At 34.1% G+C, this 27,425-nt stretch overlaps 1 protein-coding gene across 1 annotated transcript; it reads right to left on the reverse strand.

Moving 5' to 3' along the window:
- Window positions 1-13,233: 13,233 nt before the first annotated feature.
- LOC146938551 (cytochrome P450 71D9-like) lies at window positions 13,234-25,750 on the reverse strand. Its single transcript, XM_085752500.1, has 2 exons — window positions 24,714-25,750; window positions 13,234-14,120 (listed from the first exon to the last, which is right to left on the reverse strand). Exons 1-2 carry the CDS (start codon window positions 25,596-25,598, stop codon window positions 13,506-13,508), a joined length of 1,500 nt encoding a protein of 499 aa, XP_085608626.1. The 5' UTR covers window positions 25,599-25,750; the 3' UTR covers window positions 13,234-13,505.
- Window positions 25,751-27,425: the final 1,675 nt, after the last annotated feature.

Here is a 27,425-nt window from a genome sequence, read left to right on the forward strand (position 1 = left end):
TTTGTTTCGGCATTGCCGTTATCAATAAAAGTTGTCATCTTTCTCACGACTCTTTGTTTTTTACTTTTTAGTGCCTTTTTCTTGGAAATAATGGTAATGCCAGAAAAAACCAAAACATCTGTATTTTCTTATTAATTTTAAAAATCTGCATGAAAAACCTTTTTCTAAAAGTCATCCCAATCATATTATGCAGATTGAACCACAATAAACCCGTTGAACACAGTGACCCTATGGTTCCTCCAAATTTTGAATTCCCTGTATATGAAGCTGAAGATGAGGATGATGATGAAGAGATACCGTATGAGATCACTCGACTGCTTGAACAAGAAAGAAGAGCCATTCAGCCTCACCAGGAAGAGGTTGAGCTTATCAACCTGGGTACTGAAGAGAACAAGCAAGAGATCAAGATTGGTGCTGCACTTGAGCCAGAAGTGAAGAGGAAGATCACTCAGCTTCTCCACGATTATCCAGATGTCTTTGCATGGTCCTATGAAGATATGCCGGGTCTAGATCCCAAGATTGTGGAACATCGGATACCGACAAGACCTGAATGCCCTCCTGTCAAACAGAAATTGAGAAGGTCTCGTCCAGACATGGCTCTTAAGATCAAGGCTGAAGTACAAAAGCAAATTGATGCGGGTTTCCTCATGACAGCTGAATATCCTGAATGGATTGCCAACATTGTACCAGTACCAAAGAAAGATGGGAAAGTTCGAATGTGCGTTGATTACAGAGATCTGAATAAAGCTAGTAACTTCCCATTGCCTCATATTGATGTGCTTGTTGACAGTACTGCTCAATCCAAAGTGTTCTCCTTTATGGATGGTTTCTCTGGCTATAACCAGATACGAATTTCACCTGAAGATAGAGAAAATACGTCCTTCATCACTCCGTGGGGAACGTTCTGTTATAAAGTGATGTCGTTTGGCTTGATAAATGCTGGTGCTACCTATCAAAGGGGTATGACCACTCTGTTTCATGATATGATTCACAAAGAGATTGAAGTATATGTTGATGATATGATTGTGAAGTCAAGTGATGAAGAGCAGCATGTGGTATATTTGAAAAAGATGTTTGAAAGACTGAGAAAGTACAAGTTGCGGTTGAATCCTAACAAGTGTACATTCGGTGTAAGATCTGGAAAATTGCTAGGCTTCATTGTCAGCCAGAGAGGCATTGAAGTTGACCCTGATAAAGTCCGAGCCATCAGAGAGATGCCGGCCCCTCAAACTGAGAAGCAAGTCAGAGGTTTCCTCGGACGGCTGAATTATATTTCAAGATTCATATCTCACATGACCACTACCTGTGGGCCAATTTTCAAGTTGCTCAGAAAGAATCAACTTGTTGTATGGAATGATGAATGTCAGGAAGCTTTTGATAGCATTAAAGAATACCTGTTAGAACCACCTATCCTTGTCCCGCCAGTGGAAGGAAGGCCTTTGATTATGTATCTGTCAGTGTTAGATGATTCAGTGGGTTGTGTTCTCAGTCAACAAGACGAGACCGGAAAGAAAGAACATGCTATCTACTATCTGAGCAAGAAGTTCACCGACTGTGAGACTCGTTATACAATGCTTGAAAAGACTTGTTGTGCTTTAGCTTGGGCTGCCAAACGCCTGCGTCATTATATGGTGAATCACACAACTTGGTTGATATCCCGAATGGATCCAATCAAATACATCTTTGAAAAACCTGCCGTTACTGGAAAGATTGCACGTTGGCAAATGTTGTTGTCTGAATATGATATTGTGTACAAAGCTCAGAAAGCAATCAAAGGAAGTGTCCTTGCTGAGCATCTTGCTTGTCAACCTCTTGATGATTACCAGCCAATTAAGTTTGATTTCCCTGATGAAGAGATTATGTATCTGAAAGCAAAAGACTGTGAAGAACCACTGATCAATGAAGGGCCGGATCCCTATAGCAGGTGGGGATTGGTGTTTGATGGTGCTGTTAATGCTTACGGTAAAGGAATTGGAGCCATCATTGTGACTCCGCAGGGACATCACATTCCTTTCACCGCTCGAATAACTTTTGAATGCACGAACAACATAGCTGAATATGAAGCATGCATCTTGGGCATTGAAGAAGCCCTTGATCTGAGAATTAAGCACCTTGATATCTATGGAGATTCTGCACTTGTTATTAATCAGATAAAGGGTGAATGGGAGACTCATCATGAGAAACTAATCCCTTACCGTGACTATGCAAGACGTCTGTTGACATACTTTACAAAGGTTGAGCTGCACCACATCCCTCGGGATGAAAACCAAATGGCTGATGCTCTTGCCACTCTGTCTTCTATGTTTCGTGTCAATCATTGGAATGACGTGCCCGTAATCAAAGTGCAGCGTCTTGATAGACCCGCTCACGTGTTTACTATTGAAAATATGCCAGATCAAGCTGATCAAGATGTGAATAATGGAAAGCCTTGGTATCACATCATCAAAAAATTCTTGCAGAATCGTGAATATCCACCTGGTGCTTCCAACAGGGATAAAAAGACCTTGAGAAGATGGGCTAGCAAATTCCTTCTGGACGGAGAAATCCTATACAAGAGGAACTATGACATGGTCTTGTTGAGATGTGTTGACAAACATGAAGCTGAGAAATTGATGCATGAAGTACATGATTGCACTTTTGGGACCCATGCTTCGGGTCACACTATGTCAAGACAACTGTTAAGAGCCGGCTATTACTGGACAACTATGGAACGTGACTGCCACAAACATGCTAAGAGATGCCATAAATGTCAAATTTATGCTGACAAGATTCATGTGCCTCCACATGCCCTCAATGTTATATCTTCCCCATGGTCTTTCTCTATGTGGGACATTGACATGATCGGAAGAATTGAACCAAAGGCTTCCAATGGACATCGTTTCATTCTAGTGGCAATTGACTATTTCACCAAGTGGGTTGAAGCTGCTTCTTATACCAATGTGACCAAGCAAGTGGTTGTCAATTTTATCAAGAATAACATCATCTGTCGGTATGGTGTTCCCAACAAGATCATCACTGACAATGGTTCCAATCTGAACAATAGCATGATGCAAGCTTTATGTGAAGAATTCAAAATTGAACATCACAACTCTTCTCCTTATAGACCTCAGATGAATGGTGCAGTTGAGGCCGCTAACAAGAACATCAAGAAGATTGTTCAGAAGATGGTCACTACTTACAAAGACTGGCATGAAATGTTACCTTTTGCCTTGCATGGTTACCGTACTACAGTGCGCAGTTCAACCGGGGCAACCCCTTTCTCTTTGGTATATGGTATGGAAGCAGTTCTCCCTCTGGAAGTGGAGATTCCATCTCTTCGGGTGATCATGGAAGCAAAGTTAACTGAGGCTGAATGGTGTCAAAGTCGGTACGATCAATTGAATCTGATTGAAGAGAAACGTATGGATGCCATGGCTCATGGACAGTTGTATCAAGTGCGAATGAAGAATGCTTTTGACAAGAAAGTCCGACCCCGAGAATTCAAGGAAGGGAAACTTGTATTGAAAAGAAGGATAAGTCAGCAATCCGACCCAAGGGGCAAGTGGACACCTAACTATGAAGGTCCTTATGTTGTCAAGAAGGCTTTCTCTGGTGGTGCTTTGATTCTTACACACATGGATGGTGTTGAACTCCCAAATCCTGTCAATGCCGATATAGTCAAGAAATACTTTGTCTAGAAAGAAAAGAACAGCGTGGTAGGTCGAAAACCCGAAAGGGCGGCCTAGGCAAAAATGCGCTTCCCAATGGATCGAAAACCCGAAAGGGCGATCCAGGCAATAGTTAGGGACAAAAAAATGAATATGAAAGAGCTCGCTGAGATTGCACGCAACTCAGGCAAGAATGAGCGCCTCGATGAGCCGAAAACCCGAAAGGGCGGTTCATGCAAAAATGAGGTTGATGATAAAAGACAAGTAACTATATCTGGAAAATCACCATCACCCCTTGGGGCATCTGCAACCGTCAATGATCATCTTCATCAGAAGCTTCTGTACTTGTGAATTCAAAATTTCTATGAAATGTAGCGGTCATCGTGTTCAATGTATCACCAACCAATAAAATTACCATTTTCCAAGCTTTGTAAATCCGTGGAGTTATGCCTTTGGCTGACTCTCACTCTTCTACATCAATTTGAGCCTATGCTATTTGTTTGAAACTCTATTTTTCTTTCTACTTTCAATGCTATGTACAAAATATTCTCTTTCTATTTTGATAATGTCAATGTATGAAACAAACATTTTTTGAAAATTGAAATATCTTTTCCTGTCTATTTTGAAAGCAAACCTGAGCAATAGGGTACATTTCAATGAAACATGCATGAATAAATGAATGTCAATGTCTATTTCAATATGTGTTACAAGCAGGTTACTCCTCAGGATGATCTGTGGTCAATGGCAAGAATGAAAAAACAGAATGAAATAAAAAAATGATGAAAATAAAAGCTCGCTAAGTTGAAAACCCGAAAGGGCGGCTTAGGCAAAAATGAGTACCCCGCTAATTGACAACCTATGAAGGCAATGCAGGCAAAATTGGGGCAATGAAAAGAACTTTATTCCCCGGTGAATCGAAAACCCGAAAGGGCGGTTCAGGCAAAAATGGGATTGAAAAATGGAAAAATGAAAATGAAATAAAAGCATTGACCACAGATGCGAACATCCAATGTTTACCCAGCACTGACACGCCTAGCAACGGCGACCTGTATCCAAGAATTTTCCAAGGGTCCCTCCTTTACAAGTTTTATTGCCCTCAGCCATGGTTTTGATACGTCTCTCAACGACGGTTTCTCCAAAGAGGTTTTCCCCTGTGAATATGTTGCAGCACGAGCCACTACGTGCCCAATCTTCCAATGTTTTGTCTATCTCTGTGAAACTTTCTTGTCAAACTGCAAACCAATCATGCATTTCAAGCATTCATACATGCATAATCATGCATTTTATGTGCTCATACATTCAATAATCTTGTTATACTATACATACATATTGCATTTCCAATTTCAACTTTCGATCCAACTCAGTTTCCACTTTCAATTCAGTTCAATCTCCACTATCAATTTGAATCAACATTCAAATTCCAAATCAACTCAATCTCAATCTCCCATTTCAACTCAATCTCCAATTTCAATTCAATCTCAATCTCAATTCAATCCAAACTTCAACTGTCAAACTCAATTTCAATCTCCAACTTCAATCCAATCACAATTTCAATTTCAAATGTCAAAATCAAACTCAATTTTAACTCAATCCAATTTCAACTGTCAAATTCAATTCAATTTCAACTTTCAATTCAATTTCAATCTCCAATTCAATTCGATTTCAATCTCCAATTCAACTCAATTTCAATCTCCAATCCAATTCAATTTCAACTCTCAATTCATTGTCTATGTCTATGATCAATCTCAACTTTCAATCTCTCTTTCAATCTCAAACTTTCAATTCAATGTCTGTGTCAATGTTAATCCACTCTCAATTTGCTTTTGGGCCAACAAAATGGTCATGTCTATCTTCAAATCAAGTCAATATCAACTTACTCTCAATTTGCATCTTTCCAAATCAAATTTCCAATTCGTATCTCGTTATCGGTCAAGTGACTAGTTCGATCCAAAGAACAACTTGTACCTGCTTATATACCTATATTTCCGGACAAACAACAAGTTCGATCCAAAGAACAGTTTGTACCCAGCTTATGCTTTGTTATCAATCAAACGACAAGTTCGATCCAAAGAACAGTTTGCACCCACCCACATGATGTGGTGATGATCCAGCAGCAAGTTCGATCCAAAGAACAGTTTGTATCTACCCTTTTGTCTATATCTCCAGCCAAACAGCCAGTTCGATCCAAAGAACAGTCTGTACCTGTCTATCTATTTGTATCTTCAATCAAGTGTCAAGTTTGATCCAAAGAACAACTTGTACCTGTTTATATACCTATATTTCCGGTCAAGTGCCAAGTTCGATCCCAAGAACAGCTTGCACCTATCTCTTGTTTTGTATTCTTTGGTCAAGTGGCTAGTTCGATCCAAAGAACAACTTGTACCCTATTTTCTATCCCCTGGTTTGTCTACCCTGTCAATGTCCACCTGGGTCCCCAGTGACATGACATGTTCCATAGACTCCAGTTGTTTGTCTTGCATTCATAATCAAAGTATTGCATGGCATTCATGGGTTTGAAAGTCTGAAAACGTATTTTTATGTCCAAAAACAGTGCAAATGTTAATATTTAAGTGTCTTCGTCCTGTCAACTCTAAGACTCCGTCTCTTGACTCTCCGGACAAAGAAACTTAAATAGGGGCATCTGTTATACCCTAATTTTGGACCTAAAAATACTAACTCAATTCCTCTTTTCTTGCATTTCAAGTCATGTGATATGTCTCTGATCAATTACATCTTTCTCTGTATTTTATTTCAATGCTATTTGCAAAATTCATGAAAAAGGGTATTTTAGTCATTTCCTGTGTTAAAATTTCTTTCAGTCTTTTAAAAATTTGTTTGAGTCCTTTCAAATAGTTTGAATAAGTCTTTATTTCAATTCTATGACAAAATCCAGTTTAAAAGTTGCATGTGAAGTCATTTTTAGTCGTTTCAACCCCAGGGGCATTTTGGTCATTTCACACGAAATTTAGGCAGAGAGAGGTTACTTTAAAGTACCTCATTTAAGCCATTGGTTCGTTTTAGTCCATTTTGTGTCTTTTATTGGTTTCACTTTACGTTTTTTTCAATTTACCAATTTTATTCCAATTTTATTATTATTTTCATTTTAGTCCCTAAATTGTTAGAAATTGCACTTTAGTCCTTTTATGTCATTTCTAAGGTTTTTCTACTTTTAATTTTTAGTCCTTTAAATCATTTTTTTCACTTTAAGTCCTTTTGAGTCAATAACAGTCCAGTCCTTTAATTTCAACAAATTGCAGATTGGTCCTTAACATTTTTTTGCAGGAAAGTCCTTTAAGTCTTAAAAATTGCAGGTCAGTCCCTATTTCGTTTTGGTCCAAGTTCAGTCCAAGGGCACGTGGAAATATTCTATTGAGCAGAGGGAACACTTGGCACCTATAAAGCCTTGCCAACTCAAGTCAAAGTCAGATTTTTTCATCAATCACACAGTGCCACATCACACAAACGCACTTCACCCATTCTCTCTCCTCTAACAGAATCCAAAACCGTTTTCCAGAAACACGATGAAGTTCATGAAGAATTTCATCCCCAAATCATAAACCCTAACCCAATTCAACTTCAATTCTTCACAAAACCATACCAATTTCATCATCAGGAAGTTCAATTTAACAATCATATACAAAATCAGTTCAAAGTAAGGGGATTTGTCTCGCAGTTCTCAGAGATTCGGATTGAATCTTCATCATCGAACGCAAGGCTCTGCAATTCCAACACCGAATCATCCAAGAGACGAAACGGTGTGATCACAGAGACGAAGAAGTGAGAAGAGAGGGAATCGAAGAAAGAACCAGTGAAATCACAGAGACGAAGAGTGAGAGGACAAAGAAACTTTGATTTATTTTCGAAGTTTCGATCAAAATATACCTCAGAGACGAAGAAGAAGCCTCAACGTCTTTTCTCCTCTTTCTTTTGGCTCGTATCTCCAATTTTCAACATGTATACTCAAGAACCTCCTCGTTTTCTAATTTTAATCATCATCGAAGGCTCAAAGTCAAAAATAAACGGTGAATCTGAACAGATCGACAAGTTTTAAGACTTGTTCGTTCGAAAAAGTCCAACAAAGATTGAAAAAAGTTCAAAGTCGAAACCTTAACATGTAGATCTAGGATGATTCACCGTTTATTTCGTAAGATTAAGTTCAGATCCATGATCAGCATGAAAAATAACACAAGTTAGGGTTTAGTTCCAAACAGATCGGAGAGATTTGAGTGTCGCCGGAATCTGGAATTCACGGCGGTGACAATGAAGATTCCGATGAATCTTCATCGTCTCCAGCCGTTTCATTCCAGAAACCGGCGGTGGAGGACGAAGAAGGAAGAAGAGAGAGGTGAGAGCTTCTCTCACTAGAAAGAGATAAGAGAGAGAAGGACGAGTGAAAAGTGAGCTGGACCGGTTTCCAGACACTTATATAAGCCTGTGAACCGGTCTGGTTCACTTGGTTTAGCCTCCTGACCGTTGGATCTAGGTTTGATCCATCTGGATCAATCCAACGGTCCCTGAGTCATCCTGTGATCCATTTTCCTGCTGGTGTTTGGGCCTTGGATTTCTGTTTTGTTTTCTGGACCTTTTTTGCTATTTACCCCACTGACTATGCTTTTCACACTCCCATTCGTATTCAAAATTTCTTGGAAAAATCCATAAAAATTTGTATTTGTCTCTTGTTAATTTTGTGATGTTTTTTATGCAATTTCCTTGCTGAAAATCTTACTAGAAAATATTAGTTCATTTTCTTGCTTTTATTTCTTGATTCTATACGAAACTTTACAAAAAGAAATTGTCTAATCTTTTTTCAAGTTCTTGACACTTTGTTTGTGGTACATGTCCTGTGATTCTTGTTTTTTTTTAGATATTATTTGTATATAATCTTGCTGCATGAGTGTGAATCTTAATTAGTTACTTAGTTTACAAGTTACTTGTGTAAATAAATAATGCAAATATGCCTAAGTTTGCTTTCAAAAATGTCAAGTTAATCATGTTGCCTTAATTCCCATTCTAAAGCCTGATTCTAAACCTTTAAAAATGTGTTAGAATGTGAGAATTATAGGTCATGTGGCTCTTACATTTTATGAGCAAATTTTAGTCATGTTTTGCACTCATTTTGCCTTTATTTTGGGTTGTTTTCTATGCTTTGTGTTATAATGTTTTTCTTGCTTTATTTCTTTTAATATTGCCATGTGTTACTAACCATTTCACTTCATGTCTCATATATTTCATAAGCATCCCCATTTCATCCCATATTCATCTCTATTTTTCTTGCAATTTAATTTGTACCAAGGCTTAGAATGTAAAGACTTAGGAGCTTTTGTAATATTTTACTTCATGCAATTTTTAATTTCTTGCAAGACCATAGAATGTATCTAGGGTATGATGTAATAAGGACAATGGACTCTAATAATGTACACCGACAAAAGCACCGACACATGCACACACATCACTTTAGGTATATAGCTAGAATATGCATGTTTAGATGTATGTTTAGGATTGTATGTTTAGATGAATGCTTAGGCTTTACACTTAGAAAAACCAACTTTCCAAAAAATATGAACAAACTTCACTCAAATCATTTTCACAATAAACCTTGGGACCAAAATCCCATTGTAATTTTCCCTTTCATTTTCTTAATCAAATTTTAATGAATTTTAATCATACTTAGACCATATTTTGTAAATAACTAATTCCAACCTCACTTTTTTCTAAATCTCATGCCCTTGAGGCCTCTTTCTATTCTTCAAAATCCCATTTTCAAACTTAAAATCAACCAACAAAAACAAAAACATTTTTAGAAGAGAACTACGGTGGATTTGATCCCTTAAACGGGTACGTATGCAAGGAATCAAAATTCCTTCAATTCAAATAAAATAAAAATTCAAACACATTCTTCTCCCTCCAATTCTTCACTTAGCAAACTTTAGGTGTAAATATCGTTTCAAAATAGCATTTAAAAATAAAGCGCGCGCGTAGAAAGTAAATACGGTTCCTATAGGATACTATAGTCGTTATGGGTGCCTAACACCTTCCCGTAACGAAAACAACTCCCGGACCTCGATTCTCAAGGGTTTTGCTTATTTTTTCCCTTCCCAAGAAAAAATGAGATATCAAAGGTTAAAAAGGTTCAAACGTAATCAATGTTTGACACCCGAAAACCAAGATAAAACAACTATAAAACATCTATCCATTACACAATATAAACGTTAATGGATTATAACCAATCCATCCATTTCATGATATAGGATGGACTGAATTTGATCCTTTCGAATATAATATAGTTGGCTTGTAAGTGAAGATTTGTTGTGTAGAGCGACATGATCGTCATTTGATCGACGAAAATGGTAAGTGCTCCGAATTGTAACAAGTAATAAAGTAGTAAATTTATCGTTCTCCATAAGGATTATCGTTCAACTTAGCAATTAGTAAAACTTATTTTAAAGAGTGAAGGTATTTACACGAAATAAGTTGGGTTTTTGGCTGTGAATTCACCTCGACATGTGTCCTTGAGGGACACGTGTTACCATCTGAAGGGTACTCCATCATTAAATATGGATTGAACAGTTGAGATTTGTTGGTTTGACTGTTATCCAGTGGGATATAGAGTATTTCCATGATATGGTAGCGCCTGACTTTGGTTCCTGAACGTACTGGAGTCTAGCTTGGATTGAGCCTTGGCCTAGTCTGAAACAGTTTTCTCCCCTAATTATAGGTTGCGGGAGTCAGAGAGTAGCATAATAGAAGCTTTCGTGAGTCTGCCCTTTAAAGAGGGGGACTTCTTTCGATCTTCTAAAAGCTTGTGTTTTGGTTGGTCATTTTTTTTATGGTTTTCTTGTAGGGTCTGATATCACCAACTGGACTTATGGTCCATTGTGGATGATATTTTTGCCCCCTATGTAAGTGGTCATCTACGGGGAAGTTTATTGACTTTGTCTATCTTGGTTGAAGTCTATTATGCTCGTTGTAAATTAAACATTTCCTTACCCCCTAAGATTTGGCCAAGATGAGGCCCGTCAATCTGGGGAAAGGATAACATTTCATTTATCTATGGTTGTTGGTCTGGTGTTAAGGGTTTTGCCCTCGGTACAGAGGGGTTCTTCGAAGCTTTGGGCTATTATTATGGGGATACATATATACTACGTGTGAGACTATTCCATCTGTACTCTAGGAGGCAACGTCTACTTTTCATACGTTGTTTCTCATGACAAACATTTGTCCAATCTTGGGATGCCTTTTCGGCTGCTTTTGACCATTGAATTTTAAATTCTGGTCGGTTGTTCTTGACCTTTTCAGCTATTGGTTGGGACGCTCAGGCACATTTCATGTCCATCTATTCTGATGTTGCCTTTTGGTCGGTTTTGAGTTTTTTGAGAGGTTTCATCCCCTATAATTTGGTGTTCTTAGAAGCACTTCTTCTTCATTATATTGTTTTCACTTGATTGCATTCTCCCCTTTGGGTGTCCTTGCTTTCTTTTCTTTTGATATGATTTTTTCATGAGCAGTAGTCTGTGTTTTTCGATGGTTGTCGTTCACCGTCAACTATTCGTGGTATTCTCACTTCTCTTTGATAGGATTTCAGAGAATACCACACCTTTTTTAGGATAGTGTAACTGCAGAGAGTATTTTTCGTATAATATATTAATATTTATTTCTTTTCAAGGGAATATATTGATGATAATAATAATAATAATATATGCGTCAAGAATCAGTCATTGAACCTTCAGACAATTTTTATTGTAGAAAATTTAAAATATATCAATAATAATAGCATATAATATTATAGAAACAAATCTCTCCTCAATTCATTCAGACACACACCTCAAACCTAAAACCTTCATTCAAACTCAATCGAACCTCAAACCTCTCAAATCATGTGATAATCATTCAAAAACTTCGAAACCATATAACCCTCGTTCTAAATTATGTGACATCTCTTCACAAAAATTGTTCTAACCCTCGTTCCTCTTCAAATCCAAATCACTCATCTTCAAACCCAAAATCGTTCCTTAGCTCTTCCAGAATCTTCTCTCATACTAAATATTTTCTCATTTCTTCGATTTATGCTCATCTCAAACAATAAAAGATCCATGTAATTATTGTTCTCTTCTTCATCGTCCATTTTTTTTAGTTAAGTATTTTATGTAATTGATCAATTTCAAAAGGACAACATAGATGCTACTTTTCAAGAGGACGTCATAGGTGATGAACTTGATGATGCCGATATAGATTATAATTTTCAAGAGGACGACAAAAGTGATGAATTTGAGGATGATTTCGATGATGAATTGCAAGACGACAAACTTGAATGAGTTGGATGGTGTATAATTTGGGATTGTAGTTGAAAGCATTAAACTTGAGCGAACTATGTTTTTTTTTTTTTTTTTTGTTATTTTGCTAGGCTCGTACTTCAAAGTAATAAACATAGTATTATGTAATGTTATATTTTGTTTACTACTATGTATTGAATTAATGTTCGAACTCAATTTTTGTGGATGTGTTGCTAAATTCAATCTTCTTTGAGTCATATATTGACAAAAAAAATTGAAGCCAGTTATAATCGACTATATTTTAAAATAATTGCAAAATTCTAATATTTTATGACGACACTACAAAAAGTGTTGCCTATAAACTTTGGCCACACTTTTAAGTGTTCTTATTGATTCAAATTTATGGCAATGATTATTAATTGTTGTCACTTATGCAAACACTAAAAAATCATTGCCTTAGATGTTAGAGAAAAATGTACCATAATCCTATGGGTTTGGCGATATGAAATGTGCCCAAATATCATGAATAAGTGTCTCCTTAGACAATAGGCAACGTTTGCACAGGAAACGCCTGAAAAATGACCCGTATTCTTTTAGGCAACGTATTTCACAGATGTAGTAACATGTTCAATTGTTGCTAAATGATAAATGTTGTTGTAATTCTTTAAGAAAAAAGAAAGAATCAATTACGTGATGCATAATGTTTCTGATGACGATATGGATTCTAGTGAATATGAGGTCGACATGGAAGAATTAAAATGAAGTGAGAGGAAGTTACTCTATAGCAAATGATGGAGACAATCGCAACTCACCAATGATGCTTCCAATCATGTCATTCTAAGCTTGGATTTTGGGTTTGCTCGTTTCTTTTCCATGTGCTTATATTGCAATGGTAACCAATGACGAGGTGCATGCACGGACGTCGCACTCGTGGGGAAAGCCGGATTCGTTGTTGACGTTGAAAGACAGTGGCCACGTTTGGTGGCAATATGTCGCCTGAACAAGGAAAAAGGTTTATATATATCTTCTTCTCTTTTATTAATATAGCTATCTTTAATTCCTATGCGGCTGCTTCTTCAAATTCTTAAAATTGAAATGAAATGAATTTGAGGAAAATACATTAATTTGGGATCTTTGGGATGATTTGTAAGAACGAACATGACAAAGTTTTTTTTTTTTTTTTGAAAAACAAAATGATTTACATTGCACAGAAAATAGTTGATATATTAGATGTTGAGACGAATTGTCCCACAATTTGATTGCAATTACAATAATAGATTTATTTCAAATATTTAAAATATTGCCAAACACATAAATACATAATTCTCTTCTTATAAAGGAATAAAAAAAGGGGGTGAACAAAACTATACTTTGGAGGAAAATTTATTTCTTCTTAGCTCTTGTTTTTAACATATATTTTTATTCTTTTCCAGATAGATGATCACAACCTTCCCATATATAAGATCTCCCTCGATGCCTTGCAATAATTATTCGATCCTTTGGTATTATGATCATAACTACACAATATTGTTATCAATCAAAAGATTTTGTGAATTAAATTTCACTTCCAATTAACACGAGGAGTAGACTATGGATGATAAGCGAAGGGAATAAGGTGTAAGTCATTTTTCCTTATAACAGCTGTTCCAAAACTCTCACTCATGTCTAAATCTTCTTTTTTCATAGCATTGGGAAGTTTCCAATCGAAGTGGTACATCAACAATGCAAGTGAAAACTCAACATTGACCAATCCAAATGTGACCCCTGGACACATTCTTCTGCCGCTGCCAAACGGAACGAACTCAAAATTATTACCTTTGTAATAATCTACACAATTTTCAATGAACCTTTCCGGATAAAATTTTTCTGGGTCATCCCAATGATTTGGATCTCTTCCAATGGCCCAAGCATTCACTATCACTTTACTTTTGAAAGGAATATCATAACCATTTATTTCACATGCTTGTCCACACTCCCTTGGCAGCAAAAATGCACCAGGAGGGTGTAGCCTCAATGTCTCTTTCACAACATATTTTAAATATTTTAATTTATCCATGTCACTTTCATTGGGTTTTCTTTCTTTATCAAATACCTCTCTTACCTCAGCTTGTAGCTTTTTCATTATTCTTGGATTTTTAATCATCTCTGCCATTGCCCATATTATGGTAGAAGCTGATGTCTCACTCCCACCTCCATACATATCCTAAAAAAATATCAGGAGATCTAGCTGGTTAGATTTTTGGGTTAAATATGTTTTTGGTCCCTATAAATATACCAACTTTTCATTTTAGTCCCTCTAAAATTTTCCTTCAACTTTTAATCCCTATAAAATTTCCAATCACTACTTTTGGTCCCTATTTTTGAGTTAATTTTTGTATTTTTTAAATGAAATTGTCCAGAAATGTGTAGAATATTGTAAAAATCTTTCCCAAAAAAAGTTAGAATTTTTTAACAAAACATAAATTAAATATGAATTTTTAACCGTCAAAAATATAAAAATTCATATTAAATTCATGTTTTGTTAAAAAAATCTAATTTTTTTTGGGAGTGATCCTTATAATATTATGAATTTTTCTGCAAAATTTTGTTAAAAAATAATAATTCTAGATATGAGTTTACTTTAAAAGAGGGACCAAAAGTGAAGATGGAAAATTTTGGGGGGACTAAAAGCTGAAGGAAAATTTTAGAGGGACTAAAACGAAAAGTTGGTATATTTATAGGGATCAAAAACATATTTAACCCTAGATTTTTTTTTTCTTTTCAAAAATATATGTTAGTTAAATTGATTTGAATAGCATCTACGAAAAAATAAAACCCAAATAATATTCATAGGCCAATTAGTTAAAAATTAAAAAAATAAGATTGATTCAACACCAAGAAACATAATTTATACATTTATTTTTTTCTTAATAATTTACGTTGAGAAAATTTAGCAAGTTGATAAAAGTAAGGATATCATAAACTACTTCTTTACTAAAGGAAGATATAAATGTTGGAATATTTTATTATTTAATAATATTCCAATATCATTATGTGGGCAAATATCAAATCATTATCAAATCGAAAAGTATTTAGCCAAATAGCATATGATAACCAAAATCATTGCTTTTCACACAAATATTCCAAATATATATAGCCAAATAGTATATGATAACCAAAATTATTGCCTTTTAAACAAATAATTAATGCAATATTTTCAAAATATTTGGTACTTGTGTGAATCAATTGTAGCATGAATACTTTTGGTATATAAGATTCAATTTTCTTCTGTTTCAAAATTGAATATTTGGCTTATAGCATGATTCTGATGTTAGAGTTTATTGTTATTAAGTTTTCTACAATAATATTTTGTCTTATCATGCATTTTGAATATATTTCATGCTATGTTTGTTGTTGTTTTTTATGCAATATATGTAAATGTATTGTCATACACACATTGGTGTGATTTGTGACTTGCATCTTCTTTCAAATTCGTGAATTTGTCTTTACACTTAAGTATTGTCATACACACATTGGTGTGATTTGTGACTTTCATCTTCTTTCAAATTCGTGAATTTGTCTCCACACTTAAGGGTTGTCGAGTGACCTTATGGTTACTTAGCAACATAATGAACTAATTCAGCCTACATTATGTCGGTAGTGCCTTGTAAATTTAAGACCATTCCCATTTAATTTGCTGTGAAATGTCTAGTAATTGCGGTTGTTTTGGTTGAAACAACATGTTGCCAAAGTAACCTATGTTGCGTAGATTTGATTCAACTGAACTTACAAAAGACGTAGTATAAATTGTCCATGTGAGTTGTCGTCGGCTCCAAGGAAGGCACAATTTGACCGGATAGTTGCATACATATGGTAGTAAATGTGTGGTGATTATAAAGTAATTTTCCATGTGAATAATAGGATACCTGAAGGTGACTATTATTTGACAGGATTTATCACCCCATTTAATATATATTAAAATTGTCTAGTAAAATTAGTTGAGTCAGTTGAAACAATAATGTTGCCTTAGTAACCTCTGTTGTGTAAATTGATTTCAATTAAGCTTACAAAAGATGTAGTGTAAAATTATTCATGCGAGTTGTTGTTCGGCCTCAAGGAAGGCGCAACTTGGCCGGATAATTATGCACTTGCGAGGGTAAATATGTGGTGATTATAACGTAATTATCCATGTGGGTAATAGGATGCCCAAATGTGACTATTATTTGACAGGACTTATCACCAATATTTGATCATTGCATTGAGAGTACCGCTTGCAGTTAATTCTTAGCAATCTAAAGATTGTGTTTTAATGGTGCGTTTGGTATCTTGTTAAGGTCTTTTATTTACAAATAAAGTAGCACGTTTCTTTAATATTTTACTGACATGTGTGATGATGTTGTGTTGGTTTAAACTTATTTAAATATTTAAGAGTTTACATTCACATATATTATGATAAACATATGACAATTATAAGAATTTATTCTTTGTCAAAGTAAATTGTCCTTGTTTGATCATTGCTGTAAAATACCACTAGCAATTGATATTATTGTTTAAAGACTTAATATTGATGGTGCACTAGGTATTTTGGTGAGTACTTTAGCTACTCTTGTTCTTTTTAAACTAATATAGTTTATGTATCTGCTAATTTGAGTTAAATTCTAATATAGGATTTAAAGAACATTAACATTATTCTTGGATCTAGACCTTAAATAAGGTTGGTGAAACTCACATTCTCTCACAAATTCAACAACTAATGTGAGAATTAAGTTTGACAGTAAGTATACACCAAATCTCATAGGTCATGTGAGATCATAAAGCAAAAATATCATATGTATTAGAGGTGTTATTTAAGATGACAAATTTTTTGTCATATTTTCTTTGCTTAAAGTGTTTTTAAAGCAATATAGAGAAAGACAAGCTCTCATTGGAGAATGGGTATTTCATTAAGGTTATTAGGCAAAGAAAATGTTAGGAGCACATTATGTAAATATTTAATCTTGCTAAGACACTATAATTTTGACTATCATATGACTTGTTCGAAAATTCAGTAATTTCGACTATCATATGACTTGTTCGAGAATTCAGTATTTATTATTTTTGTACAATTAAGTTTATAACTGTTACAGTTAGAAATGATCATTTAAATGATCAATTCATAAAGTGTGCAAATAAGGAAAGGCTAAAGCAAGAGAAAATAAAATAGTGCTCATTCGGAAAATACCTCAAAAGATAAGGGCAAATAAAGAAAGATAGTCTTGACTGATTTATGTCCAATGATGTTGAAAGATATATCAATTTAGAATGGACAAAGTCAATAGGTATTTCTTTATTCATTTTTTGAAATGTTTTTAGATTGTCATTAATGAATTATCTTTGTATTTAAAAGACAATTTGGTGAATCATTACTTGGATTGATTTTTGTTTTAATTTCCCTTTGAATGAATCGAGCTATTTTAAATTTAATTTTATTTTATGATGATTCAATGTGTCTTTTAAGTTCAATTATTGAAGTCAATTCAGTTATGACTTGTGACATTCTATATTGTTTACGGTTTTGAATACTATAAGTTTTCGTCCGACAAATTAAGGAAATTTTGAGACATAAATTGTTAAGATTTCTTGAGGATATTGAGTTTGGGGGAGAGATATGGTAATAGAACAAAATTGAATGAGGAAGAATTAGTTTTAAACTAATTCATATAGTTACTATTATTATAGTATATTTGGATCCTCATGAGAACATTATTGTTCTTTCTCTCAATCAAGATAAGAAATTAATTCATATAGTTCAAACTCAACACCCTCAAGAACTAGGGCTTCTAGTGTCATAAAGAATTGACTTGAAAGAGAAATTATATTTAGTGTAATTGAAAGACTCTATTAGGACACTAGTCATGACACTAGTTTGCTTGTTATAGTTTTGAAGCTACATAAGATGGATGTCAATACATTGTTTCTCAATGGTAACATTAATGATACAATATGCTGCAACTTAAGAAAACTTTTGTGTCAATAGATACAAAATGTTTTGCAAAGTCATGAAATCCACTTATGAGTTAAGAAATTTGTCTCTTTATAGTTACTACATATTCACATAAAGCAATTATCTCATTTGGTTTTGAGATAATATTATGGACAATTGTGGATTTAGCAAATTCAGTGGGAGTAAGTCTATATTCATAGTTTAATATGTCAATTTTATTTTATTTAGTTAACAATGATATATGTTTGTTATGTGAAACCAAGGAAATCTCTAACAAAAGTTAGTGATGAAAGATCCTGGGGACACCTCTTTTGTATTAGACATTTCAATACTTAGAGATTCTTCTTAAGATATTATTTGGATATCACAAAAGAGTTATATCAATAAAGTTGAAAATAAAATGACATAATTTTTGGATGACTTTTCAGTCTCAAATATTGCCCATTAGGAAATTTATAAATTCAGAAATTTAAGTATTTTCCTACACTTTGCCTATAGGATTTTTATGTATGATTTTATTATACACATTTGGAAATAACGTATATAATAAGATTGTTTGGCAAATACTTGAGCAATTCAAAGTTTGAATTGTTGAAAAGGCAACCATAAGGATTATTAAAGAGAACAGGAGAGTTATTACTCACATTAGAAATCTGACAATTTGGAGATCATTAATGTGTCAGACTCTTGCTTCACTACTACAAAATACCCCCTTTAATAGCACTCATTTTGGCTCTTAATAGCGCTTCTCAAGCGCTAAGAAAGCCCCCGCTATAAAAGGTCAGAAGCCTATAATAGCGCTTTCCAAACGCTATTAAATAGCAACACGACAATAGCGCTTTCAGAAAAGCGCTAATATAGCCTTATTCTAGTGCTATTAAAGTAGCTTTTCTAACAGTTGTTTCTTAGCACTTTCTGAGAAGCGCTATCGTAGCCTTTCTACTCAAATAGGGGTTTCTTAGCGTTTTACTAAAAGCGCTAATAAAAGTTGCGTATTTTTTTTTTAAAAATTTGTAACCAAAAATGCTATAATTAAACGTTATAATGAGATACTGAAATATGAATATAGCAAATTACATTCATGATAATCTCATTACAAATTAATCATAAACTTAATTATGAATGTCATAATACTAGTCAATCCACAATTGCCAATAAAAAAAAGCTCCTAAAAGCAGCCACAATTTTTTTTTTAAAGCAATGAAGATGTAATCAGAGAGATTACTATCTTCAGAATTCATTCCATAAAAAGATAAAAGTACAAAATAAAGATGAAGATGAGGGGGGACATAAGACCAAAACCCTCCAAAAAGTACTAAGAGAATCTAAAGTTTGGGAAAAGTCTTGTTCCTAGCAAATTCTACCAAAATCTGAGGAGGCAAATCATTGTACCAGAAATGTGAGGATAAAGCAAGACCAATGTTAGCTAATATGTCTGCACATTTGTTACCCTCTCTATATATATATGAGTAACCTGAAATCTGAAGCTATTCAACAAAAACAAACAGTTATCCCACCTATTTCTTAAGCTCCAAGGAACTATCTTAGGGGACTTGAAAGCTAGTTGAACTATCTTGGTTGCTTTTAATCATCAAGCTGATCATATAAGTGAAAAAAAGTTAGTCCCTCAAAACTCAAGTCGAAATAGAGGGAATCAGTCTTTGCCATACAAACTTAAAACAGTTGTGTGAGTAACAATTGAGCTAGTATTTGGGACATACCTTAAAAAAATGGAACGATACAAGCCTCTGTTGTGAAAGTGATTGACCAAATCCAATAAGTTAAGTTGTATCTGCACACATGTTGAATGGGTTAATTGATGATCCTTTGACATATATAAACTAATGGATCAGGGAACATAATTCAGTGGTACAGTTGTGAGCGACTGACCAGACTTAATCTCACAACAACACTGAATAAAGCACATTAACGACAGTAATTGTCTGCAAAAATACGGTGCATCAAACATTTATTCTAGATCAACTACGTATGTGGCAACTATGCTTTGACAGTGTTGCACAATAATTGGTTGAATTCTTTGGATATAGATCAGATGACTCAAATTTTAATTTAAAATTTTTGATCTATTGAACTTAAACATGATCAGGTGCATGATGTTTATTCAACAATTTCAACTTACCAAGTGCAAAGAATTCAAATTCCTTCATAATTATGGGGTACTAAAGTTCAAGTGTGGTATGACTTTTGCCTTTATTAGTTGAACTTGAAACCAAATTCGGTACAATGTATCAAGCAAAAAAAAGAAAAAAAACCAATTGTAGAGCACTTCATTATTGTCCCAAATTCACATCAAAGAAATTTTAGAACTAAAAACACATCATATAGACTTATTACCAAAGTTTGACTCAATTCAATAGTAGTAATGCATATACATTGATGCTAAGTCCTATAAAAAGATATAGGTCACTAAAAACATCACCCCCTGACTGAAATCTAAAAACTGCATATATCGACATGACTCAAATAAATATAAATATATTTACATTAGTACTTAGTTTGATCTAAACTAAATGAGCACCACGTACAATTATACTTTGAAAATGGAAACAAAAATTAACTAGCTAAACTTTAAGGTATTATAATAAGTAGTATCTAACAAAGCTGCAAAAACACTCCCCCACCTACCCATTTACATGTCTTCAAGTCATTTGAAACCACAACAAAGCTGTTAAGTAAGTGTACCATTTACATTCTAATTATTTTAAGTAGACATGGTTAATTCAAATTGACATGTATTAGCAAGTTGTTATTGGTTCCAAACATGAGCTAAATATAACAAAGGATGATATCATATCATATAGCATAACTTTGTGTTGGTTAAAGACTGAAAAAAAAAGCTATCAATTTACTATAATCTGAAACATCATAGCAGCCACAAATTCCAGTATCCATGGTGATATCAATTTATCATACAGCAGCGGCAAATTCGAATTCGAATATCCAACAATGCTATCAATTTTCTATGGTTTACTACCCAAAGAATCTGAAACATTTTTCAACATAGAAAAACAAATAAACTTCTCTTTTTTCTTAACAAGAAAATCTATAAAGTCTTATATGAATATTAGTGCCTAAAGTGAATATGTAAGGTCCATTATGATACCCTGCCAATCACATGTACATTATGAAATCGCCTCCTTGGTATACACCAGAATAAATTACCTTTAAAGAGAATTAAAGAACTGCATGTTAGTGGCTTCAAAAGGATTTGAATTTGGATTCTTTATTTTGTTAGTTCTACTAAATTGGTTCATGTCCCTGCCATATTTCTTTCAATGCAAATCATAGTATTCATCCATTCTAACTAATACTAAACTAAGAATTTGTAAAGATAGGTAAGAAATAATAATTCAAATGACTTTAAAGTATAATGATATTATTAGTGGTGATGGAATCCAAGCTATTGCCTTATGAAGTAGCATCTATCTAACGAGTTCCCAAATTGAATAAATGTGAAAATAGAACTACCAAAAGTTTCCAGAGTCATAAATGAACAGAACATAAGACATATAAACACTCATTCCTAGTGTTCATCTCAAATTTTCATTAGTTAAAAGAAAACATGTTAAATAAAACTAAAAATTACCAAACAGTATGGCTCATAGAACTCTCAATTTACCATCAAGAAAAGTAACATGTGGAGGTAAAGGAGTTACTACCTTTCATGACCTAAAGTCTAAGATATTAGACATTAAACATGAAGCAAATCTCAAATAATAGGTTCAAACTAACTCAGCAAATCACGCATTTGAAACTCATCAAAACATGTGATAAAAATCTGATGCTAATTTGTGCTTACATAAATATGACAAGTCTTTTGTTCGTCGCAGGAAAACGCTCATGCAACAGCTTGGTTATAGGGTTCATGGCCGCTTTGCTCCGCCTCCACCACAAATCACAATGCATTTCTCCCCGCGATGATGGCCAGTACAACCACTACACTCATCTGGGATGCTCGAACGCGTTTGGGGCAGACAACTACCGCTCCACTCTAGTGCAATCGCGAACGCTACAACGGATATTGACAACAGAGGCTTACATAACACTACAATAAACAACAACTTATGTAAGTAATTACTACTAACAACTTGTATTCTCCTGATACAAGGAAAAATAAAGACAACAAAAAAAGCTCAATTCAAATTCATCTCCCACAAATATCACTACTTATGCAGTCCATTTAACACAGTCACTAATATGCCTACACATCCTATGAAGCATGAAATCTGATATAAACATGAGACACACGACACTGACACAGTAACGCTACTAATATAAAAAAGAGGCACACAATAAGGCTGTAATTAGTAGCTAAGCACAGGTTAATAAAATAACACAACTAGAAAGAAACCAAGCAAAATGTCATATTAAAATACAGATCATCGTAACCCATGATGAAACACAAAATCATAAAATAAATCAACAAAAAAAAACAATACCCAATTGAAAAAAAAAATTACCCCAAATTTTAATAGGTGGGTGACGAGGGTTCAATCGAAGTTTGTAGTTTTCTAGGTTCAATCATCAACCAATTGATTGAATTCTAGGTTCAATCGAATTCTAGGACAAGCATTGAGTTCACCTAGGTTCAATCGAATTCTAAGTTCAATTGATTTCTGTTTTAGGATTTCTAGGTCCATTGAGTTTGTGAGTGACGGTGAGTGAGAAGGATTGACGAGTTTGTGAGTGACGGGGGTTTGTGAGTGACGGTGATTGAGAAAGCGGATAGCAATTTCGGAGTCTGTGAGTGAGAAGGAAGTTTGGTTGGTTGACGATGAATGAAGATTAGACTTTTGGGTAGGGATTATTGGGTTTGGATTTCTGAAGTGAGAACGAAGATTGGATTTTTGGGTTTCTGGATTTGGAGTTGCAAGATGTAGGTGGAGTTGTATTTTTGAGTGTTTGTGTTTCTGGGTTTGGTGAGTGAAAGGCCGAAACTGTGTTTTGTGAGTTATAAGGGAAAGTGAAAGTAATTTAAGCGAAGATGACCTTTTTTTCTTCAAGGGCAACAATAGCACTTTCTTAAAAGCGCTAACTAAGGTGTAGTAACTAATAGCGTTTGTGCAAAGCGCTATCTAACTGTACTCAAATAATAGCGTTTTCACGAAAGCGCTAAGTAACACTCGTGTGTTTTATTTTTAATAGCGTTTTTAAGAAAGTGCTATTGAATTGGCGCTATTAAAGCTTAAAATTGTGGTAGTGCTTTTGGATGTTTGTATATAATACACATCCAACTAAGAAAATTACTGTAAGTATTTATGTCACTTGGTTGTATATTGTTAAAGGTATTGAAATACCACTCAAGTTATATAGTGACATAATTCAGTTGTATATTTATTTGATAACAAAGTTTATAAGGTTCATTACCTTTGTTGATAAATGATAGAACACATAGATACAAACTTTATGCTAGCTATACCACTAATCAAAGACATGACACATAAGATCTTTCATGTGGTTGTTGTCATTAAGGATGTCTTGGATTAGTGGGAGTCTCTTTTATTTTATGTTCTATACTTTTGTTTTAGTATCGATACAAACTTTATGTTTTGATTTTCTACAGAAATAAAGTTCATGAGGTTATTTTGTTATAACCATTTCTGTATCATTTTGTGCAAATACTAAATTTGCAAACTTCAGTTTGATCTCACTAAAGTTTTCAGTTGGATCAGTTGGAAATAGGCATGATTTAGAGATCACATTACATGAAATTTCCATGCCATTCATCCATATCAATCTATGTCATCAAGTGCATTGATATGGTGGTCGTCGGGGTTCCGTCACGTTATACGTCAGTGACGACAGCCGCGGTGGTCCCATTATTAATGTATGAGGTGGACCAGATTGTAAAGTTGAAATCTAAAGATAAATAGCATTCAGTTGCGCGCCTAAAGAATTCTGATATAATTATTAAGATATGTAGCCCAAGTGGGAGATTGTTAGAATATTTTATTATTTAATAATATTCCAATATCATTATGTGGGCAAATATCGTAATAATAATTATATTAGTTATTTATCAATTGTGAGCCTTAATTGATTAGTGATCAAATTAAGTAATAAGGCTATTAGATTTCTAATTGGATAATTAATTAAATATTTAATTAGTTGATATGGACTCAATGAGTGGATGTCTGGATGGCCCATTAACGGAATAATGGGAAACCCTAATGGCCATCCAATATAAAAGAGGCTATGGTCCCTAATACACCGTACACGGCAAACTCTCTCTTCTCCCCATCTGAAGAGAACTTGAAGCATAAAGGTACCGGTTGAGGAAGAACCAAATCAGCCGCCGCTAACGTTGTTGTTTATTTCAAGATCATTATCTCCTCTCTTTCTTTATCGTTGTTGTTGAGAGGATTGCCATGAAAGCTTTATCCAGGTATTCCTAATACCCTAATTTTTAATATTCTTGATAAATCAAACATGTCGTAGATCCGATCATAATCATGTTCAATGTCTTGTTTGCTTCCGCTATTGATTCATAATTGTTGAACATGTTTTATGAAATCTGTTTTTATTAAGACCTAAATTTCCAACAATAAATGTGACTGTTTTTTTATTGTCCACAATGATATTACTAGCTCACTTTTCATTTATTACTTAATTTGATGAAATTATTTGTCTTTTTTCTATAATAATATATTAATAATTATTTGTTATATCACTACAACTATTCTTTTTCTACCATAGATTCAAGGGTATTAATTACAAAACAAAAATTAATATTAAATTAAACTTTAAAAACGATAAATAAATAGAAACAACTTTTTCTCCTACAAAAAAATAAAATTAAGTGCTTATTCTTACCAAGATCACAGTCTTGACACTATCATCACTTAAACAATCCTGCTTCAATAGCACATCTACAAGATCTTCTGCCACTTCTTCACTATGATCTTCAATAGCCTTTGATTTATTAACCAACCTATGTTCATCAAGAATGTTTTGCAATATAAGGTCGGTTTGTTTGTGTAACTTTTCTAGCTTAGGCTTCAACCCAGATATGTTTTGAAGCCATTTATAAGAAGGGTACAAATCTCCCAAATTAAAACCTCCAGCAGCTCTGGTGGACTCCCATACCAATGATACGAATTTTTTATTATCCTTGCACTCCTTCCCAAAGGCTACCCTTGAAGTGATTAAAAATATTCTTGAAAACACTTCTTTGGTGAGATTAATTTCAGACCCTTCTTTTGAAGCTATCCACTTGATTAGATTAGTCATCTCTTCGCTTCGAATTGGTTGAAAAGATTGAACACGTTTTGAACTTAAAAGTTCTAGTGCACAAATTTTCCTAAGTTGTCTCCAATAATCACCATAAGGTGCAAAAGACATACCTATAGAATTATAACTCATTATCTTTGAAGCTTGGATAGCAGGCCTTGATGCAAATACAAGATCATGTGTTTTCAACACTTCTTTAGCATATTCTGCTGATGAAACCACAATAGTAGATACCTCTCCAAGCTTTAGATGCATTAAGGGTCCATATTTTGTTGATAAATCTCTTAGCCTATGATGAGGAAGTGAACCAATGAGGTTGTGTATGTTTCCTATGATAGGTAGCTTCAATGGACCTGGTGGTAAATTTGGAGTTGAGGAGTTGGATTTCTTGGTCACTATTTTATTTACTATTAAAATGAAAATGAAAAGGGACAAAATGGATGTAAAGTATAGGGTTTGAATATCCATGTTAGAAGCAGAAAAATGGCTTTCAGCTTTTGTGATGACATTCGTTTTTAACTCTAATATATATAGGTAAAGTACAGGACTTGAATATTCATGTTAGAATCAGAAAAATGGCTTTCAGTTTTTGTGAGGAAATTCGTTTTTAACTCTAATATACATAGAATGTAGAATTTCATAATTTTGTTTTATTCTTAGGAACCTAGCTGCCAAATTTGTGGATTTAAATTCACGACTTTGCATTATTAAATGTATTTTGTTAAAAAAGACTTACGTTCACAAAGACTAGAGATCATGCATATAGATAATACTAGGTTGATTTCAAATATAAGTAAAAAAAAATTTGGGTCATGCTAACCTGTGCTAGGACACATGTTAAGGAACCTACAAAACATAATATTTTAACTTTAAAGAAGTTAAATGCACGATTTTTAATACATATATTTCCATAATAAATTCTTTAACATGTGCCCTTGAGGGTACAACTTAGCATTTGCCAAAAAACTTATCTATCATGATCAAATTACAAAGACTTTTTAAATTTAAATCAAATATATTATTTTCTTTACTTATATTACCAGAGATAACAGTAGTTAAGGGAGTGATACTATCAAAGGCTTTAAAATATATTATTTTCTTTACTTATATTTGACCAGAGGTAATGGTAGTTAAGGGAGGTTGTACTTTCGAAGGCTTTACAATATATTATTTTCTTTACTTATGTTTGACCAGAGGTAACAGCAGGGCCGTCCCCTGTAAATTTGGAGGCCCGGCTCTCTTAGTAAAATTAGGCCTCTAAAAAAAATAGAAGAGAAAAATAAAACTCTTATTATAATGTTTGTCTTTTTTATTTTATTTTTAGAACTTTGCAATTTTATACGACAAGTATATGCCAAAAATTATGAGTGTTAACAAGAAAAAAATTAGGCCCAAAAGAGATCCTATCATGCTGGAAAAAATACAATTAAAAAAAGCATGAAAAACTGCCATCGCTGAGAGTTGAACACTGCCTTAGGCCCAAAAGAGATCCTATCATGCTGGAAAAAATACAATTAAAAAAAGCATGAAAAACTGCCATCGCTGAGAGTTGAACTGATGGCACCTTGCATGCATAAACTGCCATCGCTGAGAGTTGAACTGATGGCACCTTGCATGCATAACATTACCAAGAAATACCAATGGGGCGCACTTTCCATTTTGTTAACATTGTAATGCTATGAGTATATATATTATATTTTTAGTGCATTGTACATAAAAAAAATATTTTGGACCCCCAAAATTGGGGAGGCCCAATTCTATAGAGCTGTTTGCACCTCCCCAGGGACGGCCGTGGGTAACAATAGTTAAGGGAGGCTATACAATGAAAGGTTTTACAGTATATTATTTTCTTTACTTATATTTGACGAGAGGTAGCAATAGCTAAGGGAGGTTATACTATCGAAGACTTTACAGTAAATTATTTTCTTTACTTATCTTTGATTTGTGGATTAACAACTTGCTCTTGTAAGGAAAAAAATTCAAGACAAAAACGACAAATCTCAATTTGTTCAAAAAATTATTAGAGACAGAAAACGACAAATCTCAATTTGCTCAAAAAATTATTAGAGACAAAATACAAAATAGCATCTTGCTCAATTTGCTCAAAAAATTATTAGAGACAAAATACAAAATAGCATCTTGGCTTGACTATCTAAAACGGGAAAATAGCATCTTGGGTTTTTGACTTGTCTAAGGGCATTTCTTATTAATTTTTAAAAGGCTAAATGTAATATCCCGCCTGTAACAGCCCGGTGGGCCCCTCGCAAGGCACTGCACCCACCGCACTGCACTGTT

The sequence above is a fragment of the Medicago sativa genome, chromosome 3 (genome assembly GCF_051527215.1).
Source record: "Medicago sativa cultivar Bolivia chromosome 3, Bolivia_mono, whole genome shotgun sequence".
Classification (NCBI taxonomy): Eukaryota; Viridiplantae; Streptophyta; class Magnoliopsida; order Fabales; family Fabaceae; genus Medicago; species Medicago sativa.